Source organism: Scylla paramamosain, chromosome 37 (assembly GCF_035594125.1).
Source record: "Scylla paramamosain isolate STU-SP2022 chromosome 37, ASM3559412v1, whole genome shotgun sequence".
NCBI lineage: Eukaryota > Metazoa > Arthropoda > Malacostraca > Decapoda > Portunidae > Scylla > Scylla paramamosain.
Genome location: NC_087187.1, coordinates 6189099 through 6212500, shown reverse-complemented (window position 1 = coordinate 6212500; position 23402 = coordinate 6189099). Strand labels below are relative to the sequence as shown.

The following is a 23402-nucleotide window of genomic DNA, read 5'->3' as shown; positions in this document are numbered from 1 at the left end:
GATGGAGATGATGAGTGGAAATAGGAAGGTGTTTCATACAGGGGCTGCCACGTGTAGGCCTGATGGCTTCTTGCATCTACCCTTATGTTCTTGGTTATTTTGTTCAAAGGCTGAAAAATAAATAAATAAATAAATAATAGTTCTAATGTCTCTCTCTCTCTCTCTCTCTCTCTCTCTCTCTCTCTCTCTCTCTCTCTCTCTCTCTCTCTCTCTCTCTCTCTCTCTCTCTCTCTCTCCGTACGAAAATACCCTTGAAGATACCAGTGCCTTCCATGAGAGGCTTGGGGGAGGGGTGGAGGTGAGGCGCCGGAACGTTTGAGGGAGGGAAGGGCGGGTGTTGGTGGTGAAGGGGCGACTAATGAGACACTGAGGGATGGGCGCTGCGTGTGAGGGTGCGGAGGTGGCGTGTGTGTTTAGTAAAGAGTTTGCTGGAATTGAATTTAAAGGAATGCGGTTGGTTCTCACAGGTTTATTTATTTTATTTTGTTACTATTTTTATTATTATTTTTTTCTAGTGCGTGTGAAAAAAAAAATTCTGTTATTATTATTAGAACGTGTGTGAAAGTAAAAGAGTTTGTATTTGTACGTGTGAAAGTAAAAAGAAATAATTTGTTTTAATAGGTGGAAAAATAAAGAATTTTATTAGTACGTGTGAAAGCATGTATTAGTAAGTCTGAAAGTAAAATTTATTTGCATTAGTGTGAAAGTGAAAAGGGGTTTGTATCGCATTCTCTGTTATGTCTACTGAAGGGAAGGAAGCTGAAGGCGGAATAAAAATAATGAGAACAAAAGTGGGAAGATAAAATGAAACTTACGTACTTGCATAACAGTGTAAGATTTGCCCTTGAGTGTGCGTTTGAGTCTGAAAGTAAAAGGGATATGTATGTGTGTGCGTGTGGGGTGGTGGGGGGGGGGGCGGTTAGCAGGACGCTGCCTCCTCTATTGTGTCTGCTGATGTGAGGGTGATGGAATACAAAAGCACATTACATAAACATCTGGAAGTAATAACTTTTTGCCTGTTGTGACTTCCCTCGAGCTGAATAAAATGTTGTGCAAGTCTGGAGTGTCACTTTGATAGACGCCTTACAGAGCAATAAGAGTGGATGTATAGTTCAAATCTTTCATTGCCCGTAGTTTTGAGACACTGTAAAATTTGACCATCACTTCGAGACACCGTAAAATTTGAAGATCACTTAGAGACACCACAGACCTCGATAGGAGAGGTCGTATAGCTCAAGCCTCTCTCTGTCTGTAGTTTTAGTGTTGCTCCGTAAAATTTATGTAGGATTATTGGCATAAAGTAACAAGCGTTCTATTAACTGTCATGATTAAAAAAAAACAAAAAGTATAGATTAGTTATAATCGTTCAGTGGCCGCTGTTTGCATTGTTAGTGAAATATTTCGTTACTCAAATGAAGTAGCAAGTATGGAGCTGTCATTAATCAGAGGGTTAGGTATTGTTTCAGGATTTTATTTGATTTGTTTATCTATTTAACTTGTTTAATTATTTTTTTTTTTTTATTATTGTTACCACAGCATCAGTTTCGTAATTCAGTTCTCAGTAGAGGATATCAACCTGGAGATTCCATGTCTATGAATGGAATGGAAATTGAAATAAGGACTAATGAACTGCTTGGTGCTGAGGAAAGAACTGATCACAAAAAAAAAAATTAAGTATATACGCAGGCAAAAATCTCTCTCTCTCTCTCTCTCTCTCTCTCTCTCTCTCTCTCTCTCTCTCTCTCTCTCTCTCTCTCTCTCTCTCTCTCTCTCTCTCTCTCTCTCTCTCTCTCTCTCCTCATTCATATATTTAGCACGTTATCTCTATATTTAGTGATTATTTTTCTTTCCTTTTTGTGTATTTCGTCTGATTCATCTACTTTAAAAACATGTTCACCTGTTTCCTCCTCCTCCTCCACTTCTTCAACAGGTGGTTCTCTCAGTTAGTACCTGTTGCTTCATTGCGGGCGGGAGGGAAGGGAGGGGGAGGAAGGAGGGCGCTGTTCTTAAGCATTCCTCAGACATCGAAGTCTCCCCTTTAAGTTGAACATGTGTTGCGTGGGTGACGTAAGAGAGATTTGTAAGTTTATGTAAAAAGTTTAGTGGTGTTTATATTTTGATCTTGTCTGGTTTATTTTTATTTTACTTTATTTTTATTTTTTTCATTTATTTATTTGTTTGTATTTTTTTATGGGGGAAGATCAGTTTTCTTTTTCTTTTTTTTTCCCCTTTCTTTCCTTTTGTATTTTTATTCTTAGTTACGTAGTTAAGTTATAAGGTGTTTTTTTTTTTTTTCTTGTATTTTCTTCTCTGCTTTCTTTTTTGTTACTTTGCCTATTCACTTACTTGTTTATGTGGGTGTAAATATTTATTCACAACGACGTGTTCACTTACCTTAACTGTTTTTTTTTTTTTTTTTTTTTATACCAGTGATAATACTGTGAAGATGGCAGTTTTCTTCTTCTTCGTCTTCTTCTTTTTCTGTAATATTTGTCATGTACTACATCCCCATAACTACAGAATTGATCTAGAATTTATGTATGTATGTATACTCGTATATGTATCTTCTATTATTATTATTATTATTATTATTATTATTATTATTATTATTATTATTATTATTATTATTATTTTAAGAATTCAACAGTGGCTAAGATTACACACACATACTCATCAGCTTAACTTTTTTTTTTCTCTCTCAAACTGACTTTTTTTCTTCTCTCTTATTTACAGAATGATGCCAAGGTGTAGGTAGCGGCTCCCTTCCCCGCCCACCACCATGAAGGGGGACACGCGGGGGCCCCCTCCTGCCCCTCATAGGACACCCCCCTTCCTGCCTCAGCTTGTGGGGGGACGCTCTTTGCTGGCCCCCGTCCTCCTGCTGTTGCTGCTCGTGGTGTACAGCTGCTGCCTCCTCCCTGCGCGGGCTGACCACTGCATGGGGCTGGCCAAGAATGGAAAGTCCTGTGAGTATGCTTGTACATGCTTTTTGTTTTACACCTTAAAGAAAAGTAAGTAAAAATAAATATATGGATGATATAGCTAAAAAGATAAATAATTAATAGATACATGAATAAATAGTTAAATGAACAAGTAAATGAATAGATAAATAAATAAATAAATAAACAGTAATGAAAACTACTATAGAAAAACGTAAAATTTAAACAGTAAACCAGTAGTAAGCAATAGTGACGTGTGAAACCAAATTCTCTCTCTCTCTCTCTCTCTCTCTCTCTCTCTCTCTCTCTCTCTCTCTCTCTCTCTCTCTCTCTCTCTCTCTCTCTCTCTCTCTCTCTCTCTCTCTCTCTCTCTCTGACATTTGTAAGTAGAAAATTTGACAATGTGACAGTCTGGTGTGGCGCGTGGCCAAGATAACTGTGTGCTATCAGCAATTAAATCTCTGACTGCCACGGCCTCCCCTCAGGCTCAGTGCAAAAGTAATAAAATAGAATAGAAAATACTAGAAAAACAAACACAAATAAATAAAACTAAATGAAAATATATAAATAAATCTGTAGGTTTTTCTTTTTTACTTTATTTTTTCTTTCCCTACATCAGAGCCCCCATATATATATATATATATATATTGGTATAATTTTGAAAGGAACAAATATACTGAAGAGATAAATATATAAGCTACAAATATGTTGTTTTTCCTTTCTCTCTCTCTCTCTCTCTCTCTCTCTCTCTCTCTCTCTCTCTCTCTCTCTCTCTCTCTCTCTCTCTCTCTCTCTCTCTCTCTCTCTCTCTCTCTCTCTCTCATATTGCATAGAGCAACAAATATTCATAATAAAATAACAGATGACTTGTAGATTGTCATAGTGAGTCTTGAATGCTGTGAGTGAATAATGAATGATGTATGTGAATAATGAATCCTGTGAGTGAATAATGAATGCTGTGTGTGAATAATTAATGTTGTAAGTAAATAATGGATGCTGTGAATGAATAATGAATGCTGTGTATGAATAATGAATACTGTGTGTGTGAATAATGAATACTGTGTGTGTGAATAATGAATACTGTGTGTGTGAATAATGAATGCTGTGAGTGAATAATGAATGCTGTGTGTGAATAATGAATGCTTTGAGTGAATAATGAATGCTGTGTGTGAGTAATGAATGCTGTAAGTGAATAATGAATTCTGTGAGTGAGTCCTGGATGCTGTGAGTGCTTAATGCTGTGAGTCCTGTGTGCTGTATGGTAAGTCTCCCCCTCCCTGCCGTTCTAGTACCACCACGCCGCTACCTGTACCATCCCTGGAGGCAGCAGGAGCTCCCTATCAAGCTGGACACTTCCGAGCGCCTCTCTCACCAGCTGGCCACCGCCCTCACCAAGATCCTTCTGCAGGTGTGTCCTTCAGTGGCAAAGGAATGCAGTACTCTCTCTCTCTCTCTCTCTCTCTCTCCTCTCTCTCTCTCTCTCTCTCTCTCTCTCTCTCTCTCTCTCTCTCTCTCTCTCTCTCTCTCTCTCTCTCTCTCTCACTTGGAAAGGAAGGTTTTATATCTGCTTCACAAAATAAGTTCCAGAAAAAGACTAAATGGTCATTCTAGCTCCCTGATTTATGAACGTCCAGTTTAATGAGTGAAAGAACAAGCCTAAATTAAGCATGATATATTCTGGTTAATTTGTAAAAGTCCTGCTCCTGGCCAGAATTTTGAAATGTGTTCATGGTCTCATAAGGAATATTTTCAAAGATTATAGGAATAATTAGTTTTGTTTAATAGATCTCTCTCTCTCTCTCTCTCTCTCTCTCTCTCTCTCTCTCTCTCTCTCTCTCTCTCTCTCTCTCTCTCTCTCTCTCTCTCTCTCTCTCTCTCTCTCTCTCTCTCTCTCTCTCTCTCTCTCTCTCTCTCTCTCCATGGGATGATACAGAAGCTTTGTTAAACTATCATTAAAATCATCATTTTGGCCATTCTTCTTTAGAGATTAGGACTCAGTTTTTTTATTGTGTAAATTTTGTTGCACTTGGCCGGCACCTCTCTTACATAAAAAAAAAAAAAAGAAAAAGAAAAGAAAAAATAGAAACACAGGTAATAATGAGGATGGAGATGCTTTGGTGGTGATGGTGGTGGTGTGTGTTGCAGGAGGGCCTGGGCTACCAGAACGTCACCATCACACAGTACCCCAGCACCTTCGATCACAACCGGGTGCTGGGCCGCCTCAAGTCTCACTCACAGTACGTCATCATGCATCAGGTTTTGTTGGTCATGTTAGATTTGTGTGTGTGTCTCTTTATTGCATCATTTCTTCCTGCCTGTGTGTGTCCTAATTGATTTGCTTTGTACTAGTAGTAGTAATAATAGTTGTAGTAGTTTATTGACAAAAATGCAAGTAATACAAACTCACACACATACATGCTTAGTAATTGTTTGCATTGTGATTATTTTTTCATGTTCATTCTCTAGACTTCATCATTTGGTTATCACTTTTAGTTTATATTACATATTTGCATCACCACAAGCTTCCACAGTGAAGACAAACCAAGGTTAAGAAAACAGAAGATAGCAATGTCAACTAAGCTGAAAGCACATTCACAAATTAAGGTTTTCAATTGTCTTACAGAAATGAAATCCCTGAGGTGATGCTCAACATGGAGGTTTGGATCCCCCCCACAGTCAGTGACCTCAACATCACTGCAGAGAGTGACGGTGGGAAGCACGCATCAGGAGGAAGGTAAGGTTCCTATCTCTGCCCCCTCACTTTACTCCCTTTATTCCCTCTCTCTTCACTGTCCCTTTTTTTTTTTTTTCTTTCTACTTTCTTCTCATGGTCTTCCTCACTTTCTTTCCCAGTACCCTTTCCATTTCCTTCCCTTGGTTTTGTCTTCCTTTGGTTTTGTCTCCCTTTACTCTCTTTGTTTGTGTTCTGTCAGGTGTTGCAGTGTATCAGTGATCCTGGTTAGTTTTGCGTATTGTGTTGCTGACTGCCAGGAATGTTGCAGGTTTGGCTGGTTTGTGTCCAAGAACAGCTCCACCCAGCCAGGCATCATCACAGACCACTGGCGGTCCTTCCAGCAGGATGAGGTGGCAGAGATCTTCTCCCTCCTGCCACAAGAGGAGTATGACCTCCGCCACAACTACACTGTCGACACCATCCACAGCACCCCCTCACAGAAAAGGTATTTTAGGCACAAAGTTTCAGATAGTCAGATCTACACTGTAAGAAAGAAATTCTTCCACTCAAACTGAAAGCGTTTCCTCTGAAACACACTAACACCACTAACAGACGTTTGGTCCCACTATCATGTTAGATGCAATTCATGTTAGAGTTTTAATTAAACCAATAGCAGAAAATGACTATAGTTCCAACCTGGCTGAGACACACCCCTCAGTTTTAATGAATTTGCATGGATGTTGTAGTAGTGTCAATGTCCACCTCACCAGAACACCCACTGATGTTTCTGTGGGTCATGTCAATGAAAATATTGTTCCTGTCATCTATGATGTTGATTTGGAGTGGTGTGTGTGTGTGTGTGTGTGTGTGTGTGTGTGTGTGTGTGTGTGTGTGTGTGTGTGTGTGTGTGTGTGTGTGTGTGTGAAAAAAGAGAAAGAGAGGGAAAGGTGACATACACAATATTTCCTGCAGGTACTGGTGTGAAGAGGAGTATTGCAACGAGGGCGTGTTCACCCCCCCACTGTGTGCCGGTCGTAAATGTGCCACGCTCCTCATTGGCAACCACAGTAAGTGCCACCACCTGGACTGTCACTGTGATGTTTGGAGAAGTTTGTACATGAAGCTGCTGAAGGGAATCACTTTGTTAACCAGTGAACAATCATGCAATACTTTGCTATATATACGTGTTATTTGTCATTGTCTTTTGTTGTGCAGTGATTCTGTTCAATGAAACTGAAACTGAATATCAGCAAATCGTTTTTACAGTTTAAATCATAATGCAGAAATTACCCCTCTGCCACACTGATGCAGATTTATCTCTTATTTGAAATGTGAAATATTAGTCCTAAAGCCGTTTGTTCTCACAGGTGACTACAACGAATTCCTGAAGGAGCAAGTAGAGAAAGAGAGACTCCTCGTGCAGCTTGCCTGGGTGGGGCCAAACCTTACACCACAGTTCCTTTGCTTCTTTAGGGGAGAGAAGCCCATCATGTTCTTTGACTGGTGGCCTAACTCCCTCTCTAATTTAGATAACTTCATGCCTATATCTTTCCCATCTTGCTACAGTTCCTATAGTGTCAACCCTTACCTCTGCAACTATGAGCTACATGCCCTGAAGAAGTACATGTGGAGGAAACTCCGGAAGTCTGCCAAGCCAGTCGTTGAGGTGAGTAGTGTGGACAGGTCTTGTTGTTGAGGTGAGTAGTGTGGACAGGTCTTGGCCAGATGTACTAGTAGCATAACCTTCCAGTGTTGAACAAACTTTGTGTTGGTTCATGACGTCTTGTAACTTCCTGGAAAAGATTTCTTTATTGCATTGAAAATATCTTTGCCATAATGTCAAGTTAAGATTAGAGAGGAAAAATATCCAAGTATATTGTTCCAAATATCTTGGAACAGTGTCAGTACACATGCTGAGCTGGATGGAGAGATTAGAGAGAGGGTTGTGAAAGGTAAAAAGGACTATAACATGTGCATATTTAAATATCAAATTAGTGAGTAGCTCATTGATCTTCATGAAACAAAATACATTTCAATTTTCTGCTAATCATTTTTGTGACAAACTATTCATTGTTAAAAATGTATAAGGTGCATAATAAAGATTTAGAAAGCAATTTAGATGGTGGCTCAGAATGGCACAAAGTTTCCAAGTTAATTCAGAAAGTATTGTGTAATAAATCAGTAACGCAGGTGCAGCTAGAGTCACAGACCACTTAGTAAAAAAATGGATAGCCAGATTTATTTTCAGTTACAACATTCTCAAGAGATTGTTGGTGAAGACACTGTCACAAAATACTGACACCTCATTATCTACTGCCACATTTTTCTTCTAGATTGTTTTCTCTACCATTGTTTTAAATGTTACAGTGATGTCCTGCAAAATTAGCCAGGTGTTCCTTGTGTCACTGAGTTTCCATCTCCCTGACTGCAGGCCGTCAGACGGTTCCTCCTGAGTGAGCAGCACTACCGGGAGCTGATTGGTAACTTCACTGCCCGCACTCAAAACTGCTCCAGCAACACCACAGCACTGCAGGTGCATAACCAGAGCCAGTTGGTGGATGAGGTTGCCTGTGATTGGCTGAAGGCTCATGGAAAGTCTGTGTGGTACGAGTGGCTGCCTGTGGAGCACGACGCCAAGACTGTCCTCTGGATAGGCGGCATCTTCCCCATGAGCAATGAAAGCAATGTTGGATTTTACCGCAAGTCCCTCGTCAATGGTGAGTACAGTATTTTTATTATACCTTCTCTCTCTCTCTCTCTCTCTCTCTCTCTCTCTCTCTCTCTCTCTCTCTCTCTCTCTCTCTCTCTCTCTCTCTCTCTCTCTCTCTCTCTCTCTCTCTCTCTCTCTCTCTCTCTCTCTCTCTCTCTCTCTCTCTCTACTACTACATAGCAGGTTATCCCCAGTACCAGCAGTGCCATCAAAATAATTAATGTAGACCCCAACATTAACATTAAATCCACTTTCAGCGGCTCAGCTGGCATACAAGCGGATCAACAACAATTCAGACATCCTGCGGGATTATGAGATAAAGGTGATCAACCTGAATGGAGGCTGTCGGCGGGAGACTGTGCTGACAGCCTTCATGCACCACATCCGCAAGGAGTCTGCTGACGTGGACTTCGCACAGATGATTGGCATTCTTGGTGAGACATAATCTTTGTCATGTTAAAGAAGACAGAGTGATGAAAATGTATAAAAGCCACTTACTCATGCTAGTCTGAGTGAAAATTTGTACATTTAAAAGCTTTTAATTGAATTTGCAATGCAGAAGCTCTTTTAATGCATGTTTGTGAGTGAAAAATTGTACTTGAAGTCCTATTGATACACATCTGTGAGTGTGAGCAATACATACACATGCTTGTTGACTTGGTGCAGGCCCGGCATGTTCTGACACCCTGGAGACCCTGGTGGGCGTGGCCGAGACCTTCAAGACAGTTGTGATGTCGTACAGCGCTGAGGGAGCTATCTTCAACTACTCCAAATATCCATACTTCTTCAGAACCATCCCAGAAAACAAAATATATGGGTATGGCCTTTGATTCTCTCATTGGCAGAAAGAGAGTTAAGCTTTGCCCTTCCCAGAAAGTGCCACTCAGCACCTCCATTATTTGTCAGAAATATTGTATCAAGAAATTAAATCTGTTCCTGATGTTCAGTTACAATTAATCAGCAAAAAGATGTCAGTGTGAAATAGATGATGAAAATATGGAATATACCAAGTTCATCTTGTTAGTTTACAAAATAAATCATAGCAAAGTAGTGGTGCCTTTGGGAGGGGACAGCCTGGCCACACACTCCTTGGGTTGGGTAGAAGATTGCCATCTCCATATTTCCTTCATAACATAAAATGGACTGAGGAATGGCATTGGGATCCCCTTCTCTGTACTCTTAATTTGATAAAGTGTGTGTGTGGAAGCAAGCAGTTGTCAGATGACATTTATTTTCACTGATGAAAAATTATGTAATCATCCAATCTAGCCAATTTCTAAAAGGGATAAGACTAAGGAAGTATATAAATTCCTTCATTCAGTTCCTACTCGATCTTTGCAACAGCAACATCACAGCATCAGATAGAGCTCTTTGCATAAATTATGTTTAATGAATTATGAGGACAAGGAGGCTTTAGAAACATTTGAGAAACTCAGGTTATTTAAGGAAATGTGAAAACTGGACGAGAACTTAAATTTAGAGAAAGTTGGCAGCATGAAGTAAGTACTTGCTCCAGTAAAGGAACTTTGATTACAGAATAGTTGTAGTAATTTACATTATTAACATAGAGTCTAGTTGCTCAGCAGGGCCTCATGAGGCAAAGTTTTCCCTGCGGAACCTAGTTACCCTGAAAGAGTAGTCAAGGTTAGTCCTGCAATGTTTTGATTACCGAATGTAGGTTCTTTTTGGTTGTTCCATCAGGTTTGTTAAAATTTGGAGATATGAATTATCATTTTATGGACTAATTATGATGTGTTCACCCTTAAAATTATTTTTGTGAAAATATAAAACTACCACTTGCTGATAGAACTCACAAAAAATCACATTTCTACAATTTTTGGAAAAAAAAATCACTCCCATAAAAAAAGCTTCAGATTCTGTCCACATAAAGTGTGTCTGAAAAGGATTTAAGGAATTCAGCTTGTTAGGTATTTATGTACTGAGATACAATAATGTAATGTGTAGTAAAAAGCTTGTTGAGCACCATAAATCTTACCATCCATGTTTCCATTTGTATTTTTCAGAACGGTGTACAAGAAATTATTCCAACAATTACAGTGGAAGCAGGTGGGAGCCCTAACAGAAGACAGCAACAAGTACAGTGAGTACCTGTCAGACCTACTGTACAATGTGACAGACAAGCTGAAAGTTACCAACGTGAAGATGAAAACCAGTGGTGATATAGAAGAAGTAAGTGTGCCAGGAAATAATCTTTACATTCATGTATAGTTGAATATTCTACTTTAATTACTGTGTAACATTTAGGATTAAATTCCTTGCTTTGAAGTTTTGATTCTGAATTTTCTGTTTTCTGCTACAGAGTTTTATATAGTTTTTAGTTTTAAAAGTGAAAAATAAGGATGAAATTTGGGATGAACTGATTTTGCTTGCAGTATTTAAGATTTTAGTTGAATTTTTAGCTATTATTTTCATTTTTATTTTCCTTTCTTGAGGCTAAAATGTTAATGGAAAAAAAATTGTATTTTAAGGAATGTAGGGTGTTAGAATTTGGTCCATCATGTGCTGTTCTCACTGGGACAGACTTCCCCCTTCTTTATACTGGTTGCTTTTGGATGATTAGATATCTGATCATTAATATTCTTTTGAATGATTATCTCTTTTACAGTAACAATAACCCTCACAATTTCAGCCATCAGCTTCACCATACTGCAGCCACTACTACTTTGCTCTCATCATAACATCTAATGCTGGTGTCCTTTCCTCCCACACAGAGACTCAAAAAATTGCAGACCCACAAGATTATCATTGGTGACTTTTATGCCAACAAGGCACGGGAAGTTCTTTGTGAGGCTTACCGCCTCAACATGACAGCTGAGTATGGCTATGTCTGGTTCCTCCCTCGCTGGTTTAACACAAACTGGTACAACACAAGCATATACAGTGGTAAGGACCGCAAGAGGCTCCCATGTACCACTACACAGATGCTGGAGGTGAGAACAATGAAGGGAAGAACTGCTGCTGTCACTATCTCTGCTTTTACCACTGCTACCTCTTCATTCTCCTCCACCTGTTTTATTGCCACTGCATCTCCCACTACCACTGCCATCAATTCCCATTAGTTCTTGCTTTTATCACTATTAAGAAAAAAATAATGCAAAGTAACTCAGCAGTACATGTTGAACTGTTAGTAATGAACAATTAAGGTATTAGTAATGTTAGTTCAGCCAGTGGTTACATTTGTACTTCTTCCTAGGATTCCATCTTGCATGTACCTGAGTTTTATAAAAAGAAAATTTGCTGCATGAATTCTTTACCACTTTCTTGAGAATTCTAGATTAGAGAGCCTTTTCTTTGCACCTTTAGTATCATGGCTTTTCATTCCCAAATCTGAGTCCCACTGATTTGTACCAAGAAATATTTGTTAATGATGGTGAATAGCAACTGAGTGTGTTGTATTGTTCCTCAGGCCATTGATCGCCACATGAGTCTCGGCTTTGCCTACTATGCACCTGACAATGCCACCAGCTACGAGAACTTGACTGTTGCAGAGTGGCGGGAAGAGTACAGGCGGTAAGAGTTTTGTGTGTTCTTACTTCAGTAGATCCTTCATTCCTTAGACTGGTACTCATTCAAAGAAGCACTATTTTGCTGTCATACTCAGATAAAAGACTGACTAATGCCCAGATTGACCATCTTTTCCTGGCTTCCCACAGCGAAATGAACAACACCCCTCCAGATTACGCTGGCTACACCTACGATGCTGTGTGGGCATATGCACTTGCCCTTGATAAACTGCTCAAGGAGGACCGGACACACGTCTCCAACTTTCACACCTTCCGGACTGTGGAGTGAGTTGGCTGTAGCTCTGTGTTCTTAGCCACTACCATGTGATGTATTTTCCCCACTTTGTGTGCTGGGCTGGTGTTCCTGTGGGCAGTGTGCTGTGAGTGTTCACATGTGGTTGGTCCTTGTGTTGCACACATAAATACACATACTGTAGTGTAGGTGGAGGTACACTGTCAGGATTCAGGAGTGATCTAGTAGTCTTATTGTTTCTGTGTTTACAGTACTTAAGGGGTGTAGCCACACATCAGTGGTATTGGAAGTGTATGCCGTGGCTAAGAAAATAACAATAGTGAGCACTTAGTATTACTATTGCTGCTCAAAGGATTTATTGTATGGGCATGTTTGATTTGAGGGGAATCTTTTTGATGCATTTGTGCATCACTCATCTGCCCACTGACACACTGTCATACATCTCCTATTTGATGAATAGGTCAACATTTCAAAGATTTTGTTGCCCTTGGCAACAAAAAAAATCATTGTGGTACTGAGTTCCATTTATCAACCCATACAAAAATTCATCTTTCAGTTGATTCCAATCCCATTCCTCTCCCCCATCTTACCATGTCATTGTCTCTCCACAGGAGGTTCTCTGAGATCATCTCCAAGACCAGCTTCAGTGGCGTGTCGGGCATGATCAACTTCCGCAAGAACTCCTCAGACCCCCACAACAACATCTCAGACACACAGCTGGTGAACATCATGCAGTTTGTTGTTGATGATGATAAGAAGGGAGGCTCCTATGTCACTGTGGGAACCTTCAATCCTCAAGGATCCAAGTAAGTTTCCCCATCCACTGTGGACACCATGGAGCAAAGAAGAAGTTGTTGTATAGAGTATTCATTTTATTCAAATCATCATTGTACAGGTTCACAAACTTTTATCCAGGATCAAAGATCATGAATTGCTACAGCACAGGAGGAATGAGTTTATGACACAGGCTGCCATATTTCTGAGTGGAAATCAGTGATAGTGATAGCAGCAACATATTCACAGTTCCCTCCTGTATTCACTTGATTCAAAACATTTAATGGTTATCACTATTGTATTTATGAACCCATTTGAATCCTCCAGATAGTTATGGTACTGAGCAATTAAGAAAAGCAGTATAGTTTTAGTGATTGCCAGATGATGGCCTCCAAAACTTTTTTTATTACTTTCCACCCCTGAGAATTAATCCTAAGTGATGCCACTAGTTTTGTATCAGTCTTGATGTCCTTTGTGGCACTGTAGGGACATGGAGGAGGCTGGCAGGGTGGAGGTGTTGCTGCTTTGTCTTTGTCTCCTCCAAATATCCTTGCTTCTTGAATTTGCTCTCACTATGATGCCCTGAGAAAGGTAAAGACAATGCAAGTGTGTCAAGTCCAAGGAAGACATAGACAAAAAGCATGCATACACTCCCCTCCTCTATCTCAGACACTCTGTACTGTACATTGGTGTAGCATTCATTGAGCTGGTCACTGGATATCAGTGAACACGTTACAGAAAGAAATTTTCTTCTTTTAGTGGAGGATGAGGGAAAGAAAATATTTGTTGATAACTGTCTAATTGATGCCAACATAGTGCCTTATATAGAATACTTGTAGAGAAAGCTAAAAAAAAAAAAATCTTTTTAAAGCCTTATTTTGCCCCTCCTTAACACGCACACACACACACACATACAAAATAAATAAATAGATAAATAAATAAATTGCATGGATTTTAGACATTTTTCTAAACCTATTTTTATGTGAAAATGTCAGAAGTTATGGTGGATGATTCTTCACCTGACATGCTTATCTGTCAGACTCCCCATTGAGGTTCCTTATGATCTCAGTAAACATATGTTGCCAAATTCTCATCTGTTTCTGTTTTCACTCCACAGGCTTGACCTTGACCTGGGTGACCTGAGATTTTTGCAAGGAATCCCCAAAGATGGCTTGGTTGAGGACACCTGCCTGTTTGAGACATTCAGCCGGTGGTTGAATGTGGAGTGTGACCAGGCCATCATCATCGTCATGGTGCTGATCTTTGTGGTCTTTGCATTCATCCTCATTGCCCTCTTCATTGTCTACAAAAGAAGGTGAGACTGGTTGTGGTGGACTATGTGACCATTTCTGTGTCTTATGTTCTAGTTTACTTGTATCTTGCTTAATGTACTGTATTTGCAGATGCATAAGATTTTTTTTCTAAGGATGCAAAAATTGCCCTTTTTTAATTCAGTCTTATTACAGAATGCATAACAGCTTGTGATGAGTGGTTAAGGTGATTGGTATTGAACAGTAGTCCATTGGCAGTTAGAGCTGAAACATGCTTTGGACATGGGGTGACAAGAATCTGGTGTTTATATGTATGTGCACATTTGATGGTCACACAAACTCTTACATGACGACGGTCTGTCTCACAAAAGTTGGCCATGAAACAAAATGTGTCAGCTGGTCACTGTCATTTGGTACACTGTGTGAGGATACATTTGTTTAGCATGCCTCATCATCCCAAGTCTGAACTGTTATCAGTTAGTGCTCCACACAAACAGTCTGGAAACTCATGGATTGCACCTCATAAAAGTTCAAAAATAGGAAAATAAAGAAAGATCACAAAAAAATGTACCAGGGGACCATATACATTGACAGCCTTCCTGAGTTTTTATCTTTACTTGCAGGTTCGAAAAGATGATCCCTGAGTCCGGGTGGTCTATTGGAGAACTCATGCCCCTTGATGAGTGGGAGTTGCCACGGGAGAAGGTGGTCATCAACCGCACCATCGGAGAAGGAGCGTTTGGCACAGTGTTTGGAGGTGAATGTCAGTTTGCTGACAACTCCCCCTGGCTGGCAGTGGCTGTCAAGACCCTCAAGGTGTGTGTCAGGAAAAATATGCTTGCAAAAACTTCACTTCCATACTGAACATTCTAAAGTCTTCTGTCACTCTTCATCTTTTGCCACATAGGAAGAGAACAACAGGAAGTCTTCATAACCTGGTTGGCTCTATTTTTTTTTTTTTTTTTTCTCTCTTTTTCTAAGCTCTTGAGATTATATATATTGGGTATTTTATTCCTTATGATAAAGATTATAGATTTTTTCTCTCTCCCACAGAAGACAATGTGTGTTACAAAAGATTTTATGGTTTTGATGATTACATGAGTCAAATAAGCACAAAAGTATCACATACAATGTAGTATTAGTATAGCAGGGAAAAGTCACCCAGTGTTGGTAATTAAGGGCATGATAACATGTATTCTCATGGGATGTTGATGTTGCAGGTTGGTTCCACTGTGGAAGAGAAGCTGGACTTCCTGGGTGAGGCAGAGATGATGAAGAGATTCAATCACAGGAATATTGTGCAGCTGTTGGGACTCTGCACTCATCAGGAGCCCATCTATATGGTCATGGAATTCATGTTGTATGGTGAGTCATTAGTCACCAAAAGTGTAATATTTTTCAAAGAAATCAACTAAAAAGAGGACCGCCATTTTCCATCTTTTTATTTATTTGTTTATTTATATATCTTTAGGAATGTCACCAATATGAAGGAAACTTTTTATTGCATGTGTTCCTACTCAGGGTGTAAGATTGTTTTGTCTGGGACTCTTGGGAATTGGTATATAACCATAGTGATCCCACATGACTTAAATCATTAGTATGTATGTATACTGTAAATATATACATTATATATATATATATATATATATATATATATATATATATATATATATATATATATATATATATATATATATATATATATATATATATATATATATATATATATATATATATATATATATATATATATATATATATATATATTGCTTTTTTTTGTCTACTCATATGACTTTTTTTTTTTTTTTTTTTTTTTTTTTTCTCACAATTCTTAGGTGACCTCAAAACATACTTGTTGGCCCGTCGTCACTTGGTGTCTGACAGGACAGTGCACTCAGAGGAGGATGAGATCAACAGCAAGCGCCTCACTTCCATGGCCCTTGATGTCTGCTGTGCTCTTGCTTACCTGGCAGAGCTGAAATATGTGCACAGGTGAGGCTACTTTCTTTCTCATCATCTACCTGTACTATTATATTTTATCGCATCTGTAGTAAAATTCTTTCTAAGACAGATTTGGAATATATTCCACCTTTTTATTCCCTGTATGTTACTGACACAACTGTCAAGGCTGAGAAATTAGGGTAGGCAACCTTTCCCTCAGAAACTTTTCACCTCTTAGACTAGTAGGGAGAAACAAGAGGATTATATATTTTTTTAATATTACTGAGTTTTCTCTTCTGTTGTTGCATTTATTTAATAGTTATTTGATAATGCTTATGTTTTGTGTTGGTGATTAGATGTAAATTGTATTTTCAGGGATGTTGCATGCAGGAACTGTCTAGTGAGTGCTGAGCGGGTGGTCAAACTCTCCGACTTTGGCATGACTCGACCAATGTACGAGAGCGACTACTACAGGTTTAACAGGAGAGGTGAGGAGTGGGAGTGGTAGTAGTTAGAGGAGCTTGATACAGCAGTCATTCCGCACTGGGCTGGATCAGATGGACTGTGATTCACCTCTGACTGGACAGGATTAGAGAGGAATAAAATTTGTTGGGACTGAAGTAAAATGAAATGTGTTTGTATTAGAGTGGACTGGAATGTGACATATCAGATCTGCAGTGGACTGAACTTACTGAGGTGGCCCTCCCTCAGGTATGCTGCCAGTCCGGTGGATGTCTCCTGAGAGTCTGGAAGATGGCATCTTTACAAGCAGCAGTGACATGTGGTCCTATGGGGTGCTGCTTTATGAGATCATTACCTTCGGAAGCTTTCCATTCCAGGTGAGTCATTGGCATTGCACATCAGAGAGTCAGTACAGCTCAAGCTAAGTGTAAGTTTAATATAGCAGGCACCAGTAAGTATGTAATTAAAGGCAGCTTGAAATTTTTGCAATAGAAACAGAGAAAGGAGTGAATGTGTCAGTAGAGTTCAGGGATTCCTTGATATCAGCCTGAAGGATGAAGTGCAGGAGGCAGTGAGGGACACCTTGAATCAGAGGATTTTCTCACTTAACAGCAGAAGACCAAACTGCATCTTATATGCTCCCACAGGTCAGACTGCTGAAATGTTTGAGTGGCTCCTCACACACAAAGTATCTTGTGAGGAAAGTCACATTCACACAAATGAAAGATCAAGGCATTCCAAGTTGAAAATATTCTACAGTCAAATGCTTTTAACACTGTGGTTTAGATGAAGACAAGTTTATATTCAAGAACATGGTGTATCTTTGTCATAAAGAATAACTAAAACACAAGATTCCATATGGCACCAGTGATGAGCTAGACATTTTGGGGCTGGCACTGTGTAGCCACTTGCCACTGATGAACATTCATATTTAAATGTCCTGTAACTTCTATACCATGGCTTATTTATTTAACCAGCCAAGCATTAAATCATATACTGTTCAGACTTCAGTATTCCATGAAGTTTTTTGAACTGTTTTTTCTTCTACAGGGCATGTCTAATAACCAGGTGTTGGAGCATGTGCGCAGTGGCAACACCATCTCCCTTCCCAAGAGTGTGAAGCCACAGCTGTGAGTATTCTTGATGTTTGTGTCTGTCCACCTACTGGTTTGTTTATTTTTATCTTTTTAGAATTAATTTTGAGGGAGAGAGAGAGAGAGAGAGAGAGAATCCAAGAAGTTAAGCATAATCTATCTGCACCGCATCTTTAATATGAATGTGATACTGTTTTGTCAAAGAAAACAGGGACACAGGGAGTAACAAATTGTGTCTGTTTTCTGTACACTAGTCATAGAATGGAAAGCTTTAGTTTAGAAATTTGAATTTAGACAAAGAAAAGCAGGAGTCTCAGATTGGTGTGTCTCATTGTGTTTGGAAATTTTCATCATGAAAGGAGTCTACTGTGATAAAGTACCCACACATGTACACACACACACACACACACACACACACACACACACAAAAAAAAAAAAAAAAAAAACTTATTATAGCAGTGATTTGACCAAGATTGAAGTACAGAGGCTCCTCAGGTTATGCCAGAGTTCCATTCCTAGGCCATGTCATAAACCAAATTTTAGCGGAAGCTGTAACCAGCCTAAGCATCTACAGTATGAAACAAAACTGAAAAAAAAAATGAGAACAAAATCCTAGCCTTTACTCATATAGTTGGCTTGCTCCATGTTTCCCAACACTCAAGGAAACTTACTTTCTGTTTTCACATCACAACCAGCAGCAGCATCTTTCACATTAAGATTGATTGATTGGATAAAGAAAAAAAAGGAAGGTGCTGCAATATGATGGTCATATAGCACACTCTTACTCTATGGCTATGGAAATTAGGAGGAGCCTTAAACCTCACAAACTAACCCTTAGTGGTCAAACAACAACTACTACAAATGCATGCATACACTTAAAAATATATAAGCTAATTACAGATGACTTCTCAAGAGACAGAGCCAGTTGATCAAACTCTCTTAATCTAAAATTTTGTGTCACCTGTGAATCTCACTAACTCACATCTTATATGTATATGAAATGCATTGACCATATATCCATTTTCTATCACTACCTTTATACTGCATAACAGGATACAGTGTTTCTGCTACTTACTTACCTCTCCTACGACAGAGAGCGGCTGCTGTTGAGTTGCTGGAGCATGAACCCTCAGCACCGGCCAACCTTCACTGAGATGGGCGAGACACTCAACATGTGGCCCCGTCTCATCACTCCCTGCCTGGAGCTGCCCACTGCTGCCATCCAAATCAATGACACAGACTCAGTAGATTTAGCGTTGCCCACCGACCAGCCTTGCCGCCGCAGCTCTGCTCCAAACACACGCCTTCCCACCACACGGCCACGTCTTGCTGACGCCGATTCATGTACCAACAATAACGCCACACCCAACTGTGTGCTACAGAGCCGCCCAGGGAACACACAGGCCTCAAACCTCTTTGGCTCCTTTAACTGGAACCATGTGCCTCAGGAGAATGGTGGTGGACCTTCAAAGGAGCCACTACTGCCCCAGAATGGCGAGGCATATGTGACGCGATATGTGTGTCTCCAGCGCACCAAATCTGGAGAGAACAGTGAGCTTGAGTCACCCTCCAGCATGACAGCTGTCTGACTCAGCCCATTTCCTGGCACTTGGGTGCTAACCAGTGCTGTGTGAAAATCTGCGATACCAGTGATTGCGCTGCTGTGGCTGGAATGTGTATGTTTGTCAGAATATTACCAGCAAACTATGAACACTTTAATACTCAGGACCAGTGCTAAGGGTATTAGGGAGTGTTAGCAGAAATAGTTTCCAAGGGTTCACTGCCCAGACTCAGAGCACTACAGACCTCATTTTCCCTTCAAGGGAGAACTTAAGATGCATTAATATACTTGCCACACCAGACACTCCTCAGTGTAAAAAAGCAAGGATGTGGCAGCCATTATACGTATCAAAGCCAGTAGATGTAAGTAGAGTTCCCTTCACCTTGTGCATGTCTGCACAGAAAATAAGGCAGATTAGTCATTTATAAGTGAAAATGTATTGTGCAATTTTTATAGTTTATCTGCTTTACCAGATGTGTGAACTATTAAAAATAGTTCTTTATATATTGCTGTGTGTATATCAGAGATATTTATGGTGTGATAAAAGTGGTGGCGTACATGTGTACGTGAAGAGAGACCAATATCAGAATGCTAGCGAATATTAGAGACAAGATCTGATGTTGCCAGATAAGACAGTGTTGTGGCAACTTTGTGTTCACATGCGGCAATGAAGGCTTGATGCTTTGCATGTTGGCCTCCAAATTTATTCATAAAGTCAAGGCTAGAGTGGAAGTGTAACTTTAGTCTAAATGTTCGATAATGGTGAGGGTTGTGTGCCACTCCACACATCTCGTCCATCATAGTCTTTGATTCTGGTCATACACAGGTCATGGGAGTCGTTTCATAATTACCAAGTCGGAATTGTTAAAATTATAGGCAAATCCAGTCAATCGCAGGATGAAGGGCTTTAGCAGATCCTGATTTAATTGTTCTTACCGTGAGGTGCCAAACATGTACAAATTACAACTCTAGTGTTGAGTAACTCCTAGCCTCATCTGTATAGTTCCTGATCACCTGCCTCAAGAGGGAGATGTCATTATTTTTAGGGGACAAACACAACTTTCTTTGCTCAGACATATAAATTATGTGTAGAAACAAATTTGGATAGAATTTAGAGTTTGAAAAGTTTAGAATATATTAGTTTTATCAAGATTTTATACACATGACTTATTTTGCTCATAAGATTGAGAATTATCGACTATGAAAGCAACTAATATTACAGAAGTCTGCAATTCCAATTTATTTTTGTAAGCAGTATATCATTGTCCATCCAAGGTGTGTATGGGTGACATGGGGGCTGCAGCCCTGCCTCAGCCGTGCACATGCAGCAGCCAGGAGGGTAGAGTGAGGAGTAGGAGTAAAGATATATTTATTACTTACACATGAGACAAACAATGTAGATAGTAAGAGGGAAAGTGAAGTGAGGTCTCCCTGCTGGTGCTGAGGCATTGCTGAGTCAGGTAGAGCACCTTCACCCCCAAAAAATACACTGTTATCAGTAACCTAAAGGTGTTGATAGCATGATGATTATTGTATATGTAGGTGGTGTACATAAGGGCCAGATACACACATATGGGAATTTATTTGCTCATTGGGATGGTTGTGACTGAGCTGTGTGTGTGTGTGTGTGTGTGTGTGTGTGTGTGTGTGTGTGTGTGTGCGTGTGTGTGTAGATGTGCATGTGTGTTTGTGTCTGTCTGACTGGCCGCTGGTCGTGGTAAATAATGTTATGTGTCACCTCATTCATCACTATTTAATGGATATTTTTATGACAGCACATGCGATGTAAAGTGACCTATGTGAGTGGATGACTTGCGTATAATGAATAATAAAATATGTTCAACTGTTTATTTTTGTATTGACCAGTCTTGCCACAACATTCCAAGTACCTAACGCAAGGATCACTCTCTTTCTTCCATCTGTGTCTGTGTATCTTGAATTAACTAGTTCACCATCATTGTCACCTTTTTATCTTCCAGATCACCATTCCAGTCTCTTCCCTCTTGCCCTAAATGAACAATGTCTTAAAGAGCTTAACTTATATTTCCTCATGAAAATCAAGAGGAAGCTTGAATATAGTTCTTAAAATCTTCAAAGTATTCTTGAAACGTGATTGACTTTTTCACAGTTGATTGCTTAAAATTTTATTAGAAATGGACTTTTTTCTTCTCTATTTTTTTTTTTTTTTCATTCTGTTTTAGTGAGTATCTCAGCTTCCAATGAAGTTTTTATTGCATCTAAAATTTGCTAATGATTTTAGTGTTAAATTAAATCTGTGACTTTAAAATGATCTATAATCATGTTAAAATTATAAATTTGAACATTTTACTCTTGTATTTCTTTATTTCAGCTTTTACTCTAGTGTTGCTTTTTTTTTTTCTTGTATGTGTGTGTGTGTGTGTGTGTGTGTGTGTGTGTGTGTGTTTTCATTCCTGATAAATCAAATTTGTGTATATATATATATAATATATATATATATATATATATATATATATATATATATATATATATATATATATATATATATATATATATATATATATATATATACTCTCTCTCTCTCTCTCTCTCTCTCTCTCTCTCTCTCTCTCTCTCTCTCTCTCTCTCTCTCTCTCTCTCTCTCTCTCTCTCTCTCTCTCTCTATATATATATATATATATATATATATATATATATATATATATATATATATATATATATATATATATATATATATATATATATATATATGGTAAATTTATAGTTTAAGCCATTACACACTACGTGATAATAACCTACCTCATTTTGTTCTTCTCACTATTCATATAATTTCTAATTACACTACTTGTCGGAAATTAATAATAACGCCACAATAGGCCTGGGAATGCACAGCGCTCTCAACTTTTTCAAAGTCCACAGGTAAACATAAATGGGTAATTTCCCCAAAATCTAGAGAAATCTAGGGAAATTTCCCTATATCTAGGGAAATTCTCTATATCTAGGAAAATACCCCAAACTCTCCCTCTCGCAATTTGGCAAGACATTGAGAAGCACCTAATTTAATCTAACCTAACCTAACAACTGAAGTTCAGGCAACAATACACCATTTATGTTTACCTGTGGACTTTGAAAAGTTGAGAGCGCTGTGCATTCCCAGGCCTATTGTGGCGTTATTATTAATTTCCGACAAGTAGTGTAATCATTAGAAATTATGTGAATAGTGAGAAGAACAAAATGAGGTAGGTTATTACCACGTAGTGTGTCATGGCTTAAACTATAATAATACTATATATATATATATATATATATATATATATATATATATATATATATATATATATATATATATATATATATATATATATATATATATATACATAAAACCTAAATTCTGCTGGCAAAACAACCTGGCAACGCTGACCTGCCCGACAAGTTAACCCATCAGTGTGTCGCGTCTATGGTGGTGGAAGTACGCATCTGTTTCACCCCTGACAGAATTTGTTTTGTTTTTGTTTTTTTTCTTTTTGTTTTTTGTTTTGTTTTTTGTTTTTTTGTTTTTTTTGTGTGTAACCACGCCTACACAGTGGCTGCCAAGGCTTACCCATGAGTTAAACCTTCTTTAGTTGGTAATGAGGAAGGCGCGGGCTCTAGCAGTGGACACCCAAGGCAGCAGTGGGTGAAAACAAGCAAAATAAAGAAAAGTTTGGCTGTGAGAAGGTGCTAGACAGCCAGCCATAGTGAGGAGGAGGCAGGAAGGTACATCACCACCACAGGGAAGGTAAGGTCAGGAAGTGTTAGAATAAATTTAGGTAACTTAACGTAACTTTTTAATGAATAACTGAACAATCCACGGTTTTAACTCACTTTAACGCATCTCACCTAACCTCCAGTACAATATATCCCTGTGTCAGCCTCGTCTCGTTGCTAAAAACCGTAAAATTTAACTTAATGAAAATGTAAACAATCTGGGTCGTCTCTATTTATTAGCCATTATATATCTTATCTGAGTTTTTTTTAAACCAATACTGTCGCAAAGCGGAGCCACATGATCAAGCTTTAATATCCGCTCGTTAGATATACCTGCCATTACTTAGTTTAAGTTTGGCGAGGGTTTAAATGAGTGAGAAGGGTTGGTCGTCCCCTCCACTGGCCTCCCACCGCCATCTTGGATAAGGCTCCCCAGCCCCCTCCGGTTCCAATATTATTTTTTTTTTTTCCTA

The 23402-nt window shown here is 39.0% G+C and overlaps 1 protein-coding gene across 5 annotated transcripts in view; it reads left to right on the top strand.

Moving 5' to 3' along the window:
* The window catches only part of LOC135091445 (atrial natriuretic peptide receptor 1-like), a 138707-nt gene extending 117656 nt beyond the window's left edge, over nucleotides 1–21051 (top strand). For all 5 annotated transcript variants that reach the window (XM_063989097.1, XM_063989095.1, XM_063989099.1 and 2 more), the window contains 23 exons: nucleotides 2734–2966; nucleotides 4229–4347; nucleotides 5085–5176; nucleotides 5563–5673; nucleotides 5942–6118; nucleotides 6586–6680; nucleotides 6981–7279; nucleotides 8045–8330; nucleotides 8581–8757; nucleotides 8990–9140; nucleotides 10348–10513; nucleotides 11056–11274; nucleotides 11751–11854; nucleotides 11998–12132; nucleotides 12712–12906; nucleotides 13992–14189; nucleotides 14769–14961; nucleotides 15366–15510; nucleotides 15981–16137; nucleotides 16462–16574; nucleotides 16798–16925; nucleotides 17599–17678; nucleotides 18736–21051. In XM_063989097.1, coding sequence (XP_063845167.1) covers nucleotides 2780–2966; nucleotides 4229–4347; nucleotides 5085–5176; nucleotides 5563–5673; nucleotides 5942–6118; nucleotides 6586–6680; nucleotides 6981–7279; nucleotides 8045–8330; nucleotides 8581–8757; nucleotides 8990–9140; nucleotides 10348–10513; nucleotides 11056–11274; nucleotides 11751–11854; nucleotides 11998–12132; nucleotides 12712–12906; nucleotides 13992–14189; nucleotides 14769–14961; nucleotides 15366–15510; nucleotides 15981–16137; nucleotides 16462–16574; nucleotides 16798–16925; nucleotides 17599–17678; nucleotides 18736–19231 — 4023 coding nt within the window. In that variant the 5' untranslated portion in view covers nucleotides 2734–2779 and the 3' untranslated portion in view covers nucleotides 19232–21051. The remainder of the gene's footprint in view (nucleotides 1–2733; nucleotides 2967–4228; nucleotides 4348–5084; nucleotides 5177–5562; nucleotides 5674–5941; nucleotides 6119–6585; nucleotides 6681–6980; nucleotides 7280–8044; nucleotides 8331–8580; nucleotides 8758–8989; nucleotides 9141–10347; nucleotides 10514–11055; nucleotides 11275–11750; nucleotides 11855–11997; nucleotides 12133–12711; nucleotides 12907–13991; nucleotides 14190–14768; nucleotides 14962–15365; nucleotides 15511–15980; nucleotides 16138–16461; nucleotides 16575–16797; nucleotides 16926–17598; nucleotides 17679–18735) is intronic.
* The last annotated feature ends 2351 nt before the right edge of the window (nucleotides 21052–23402 follow it).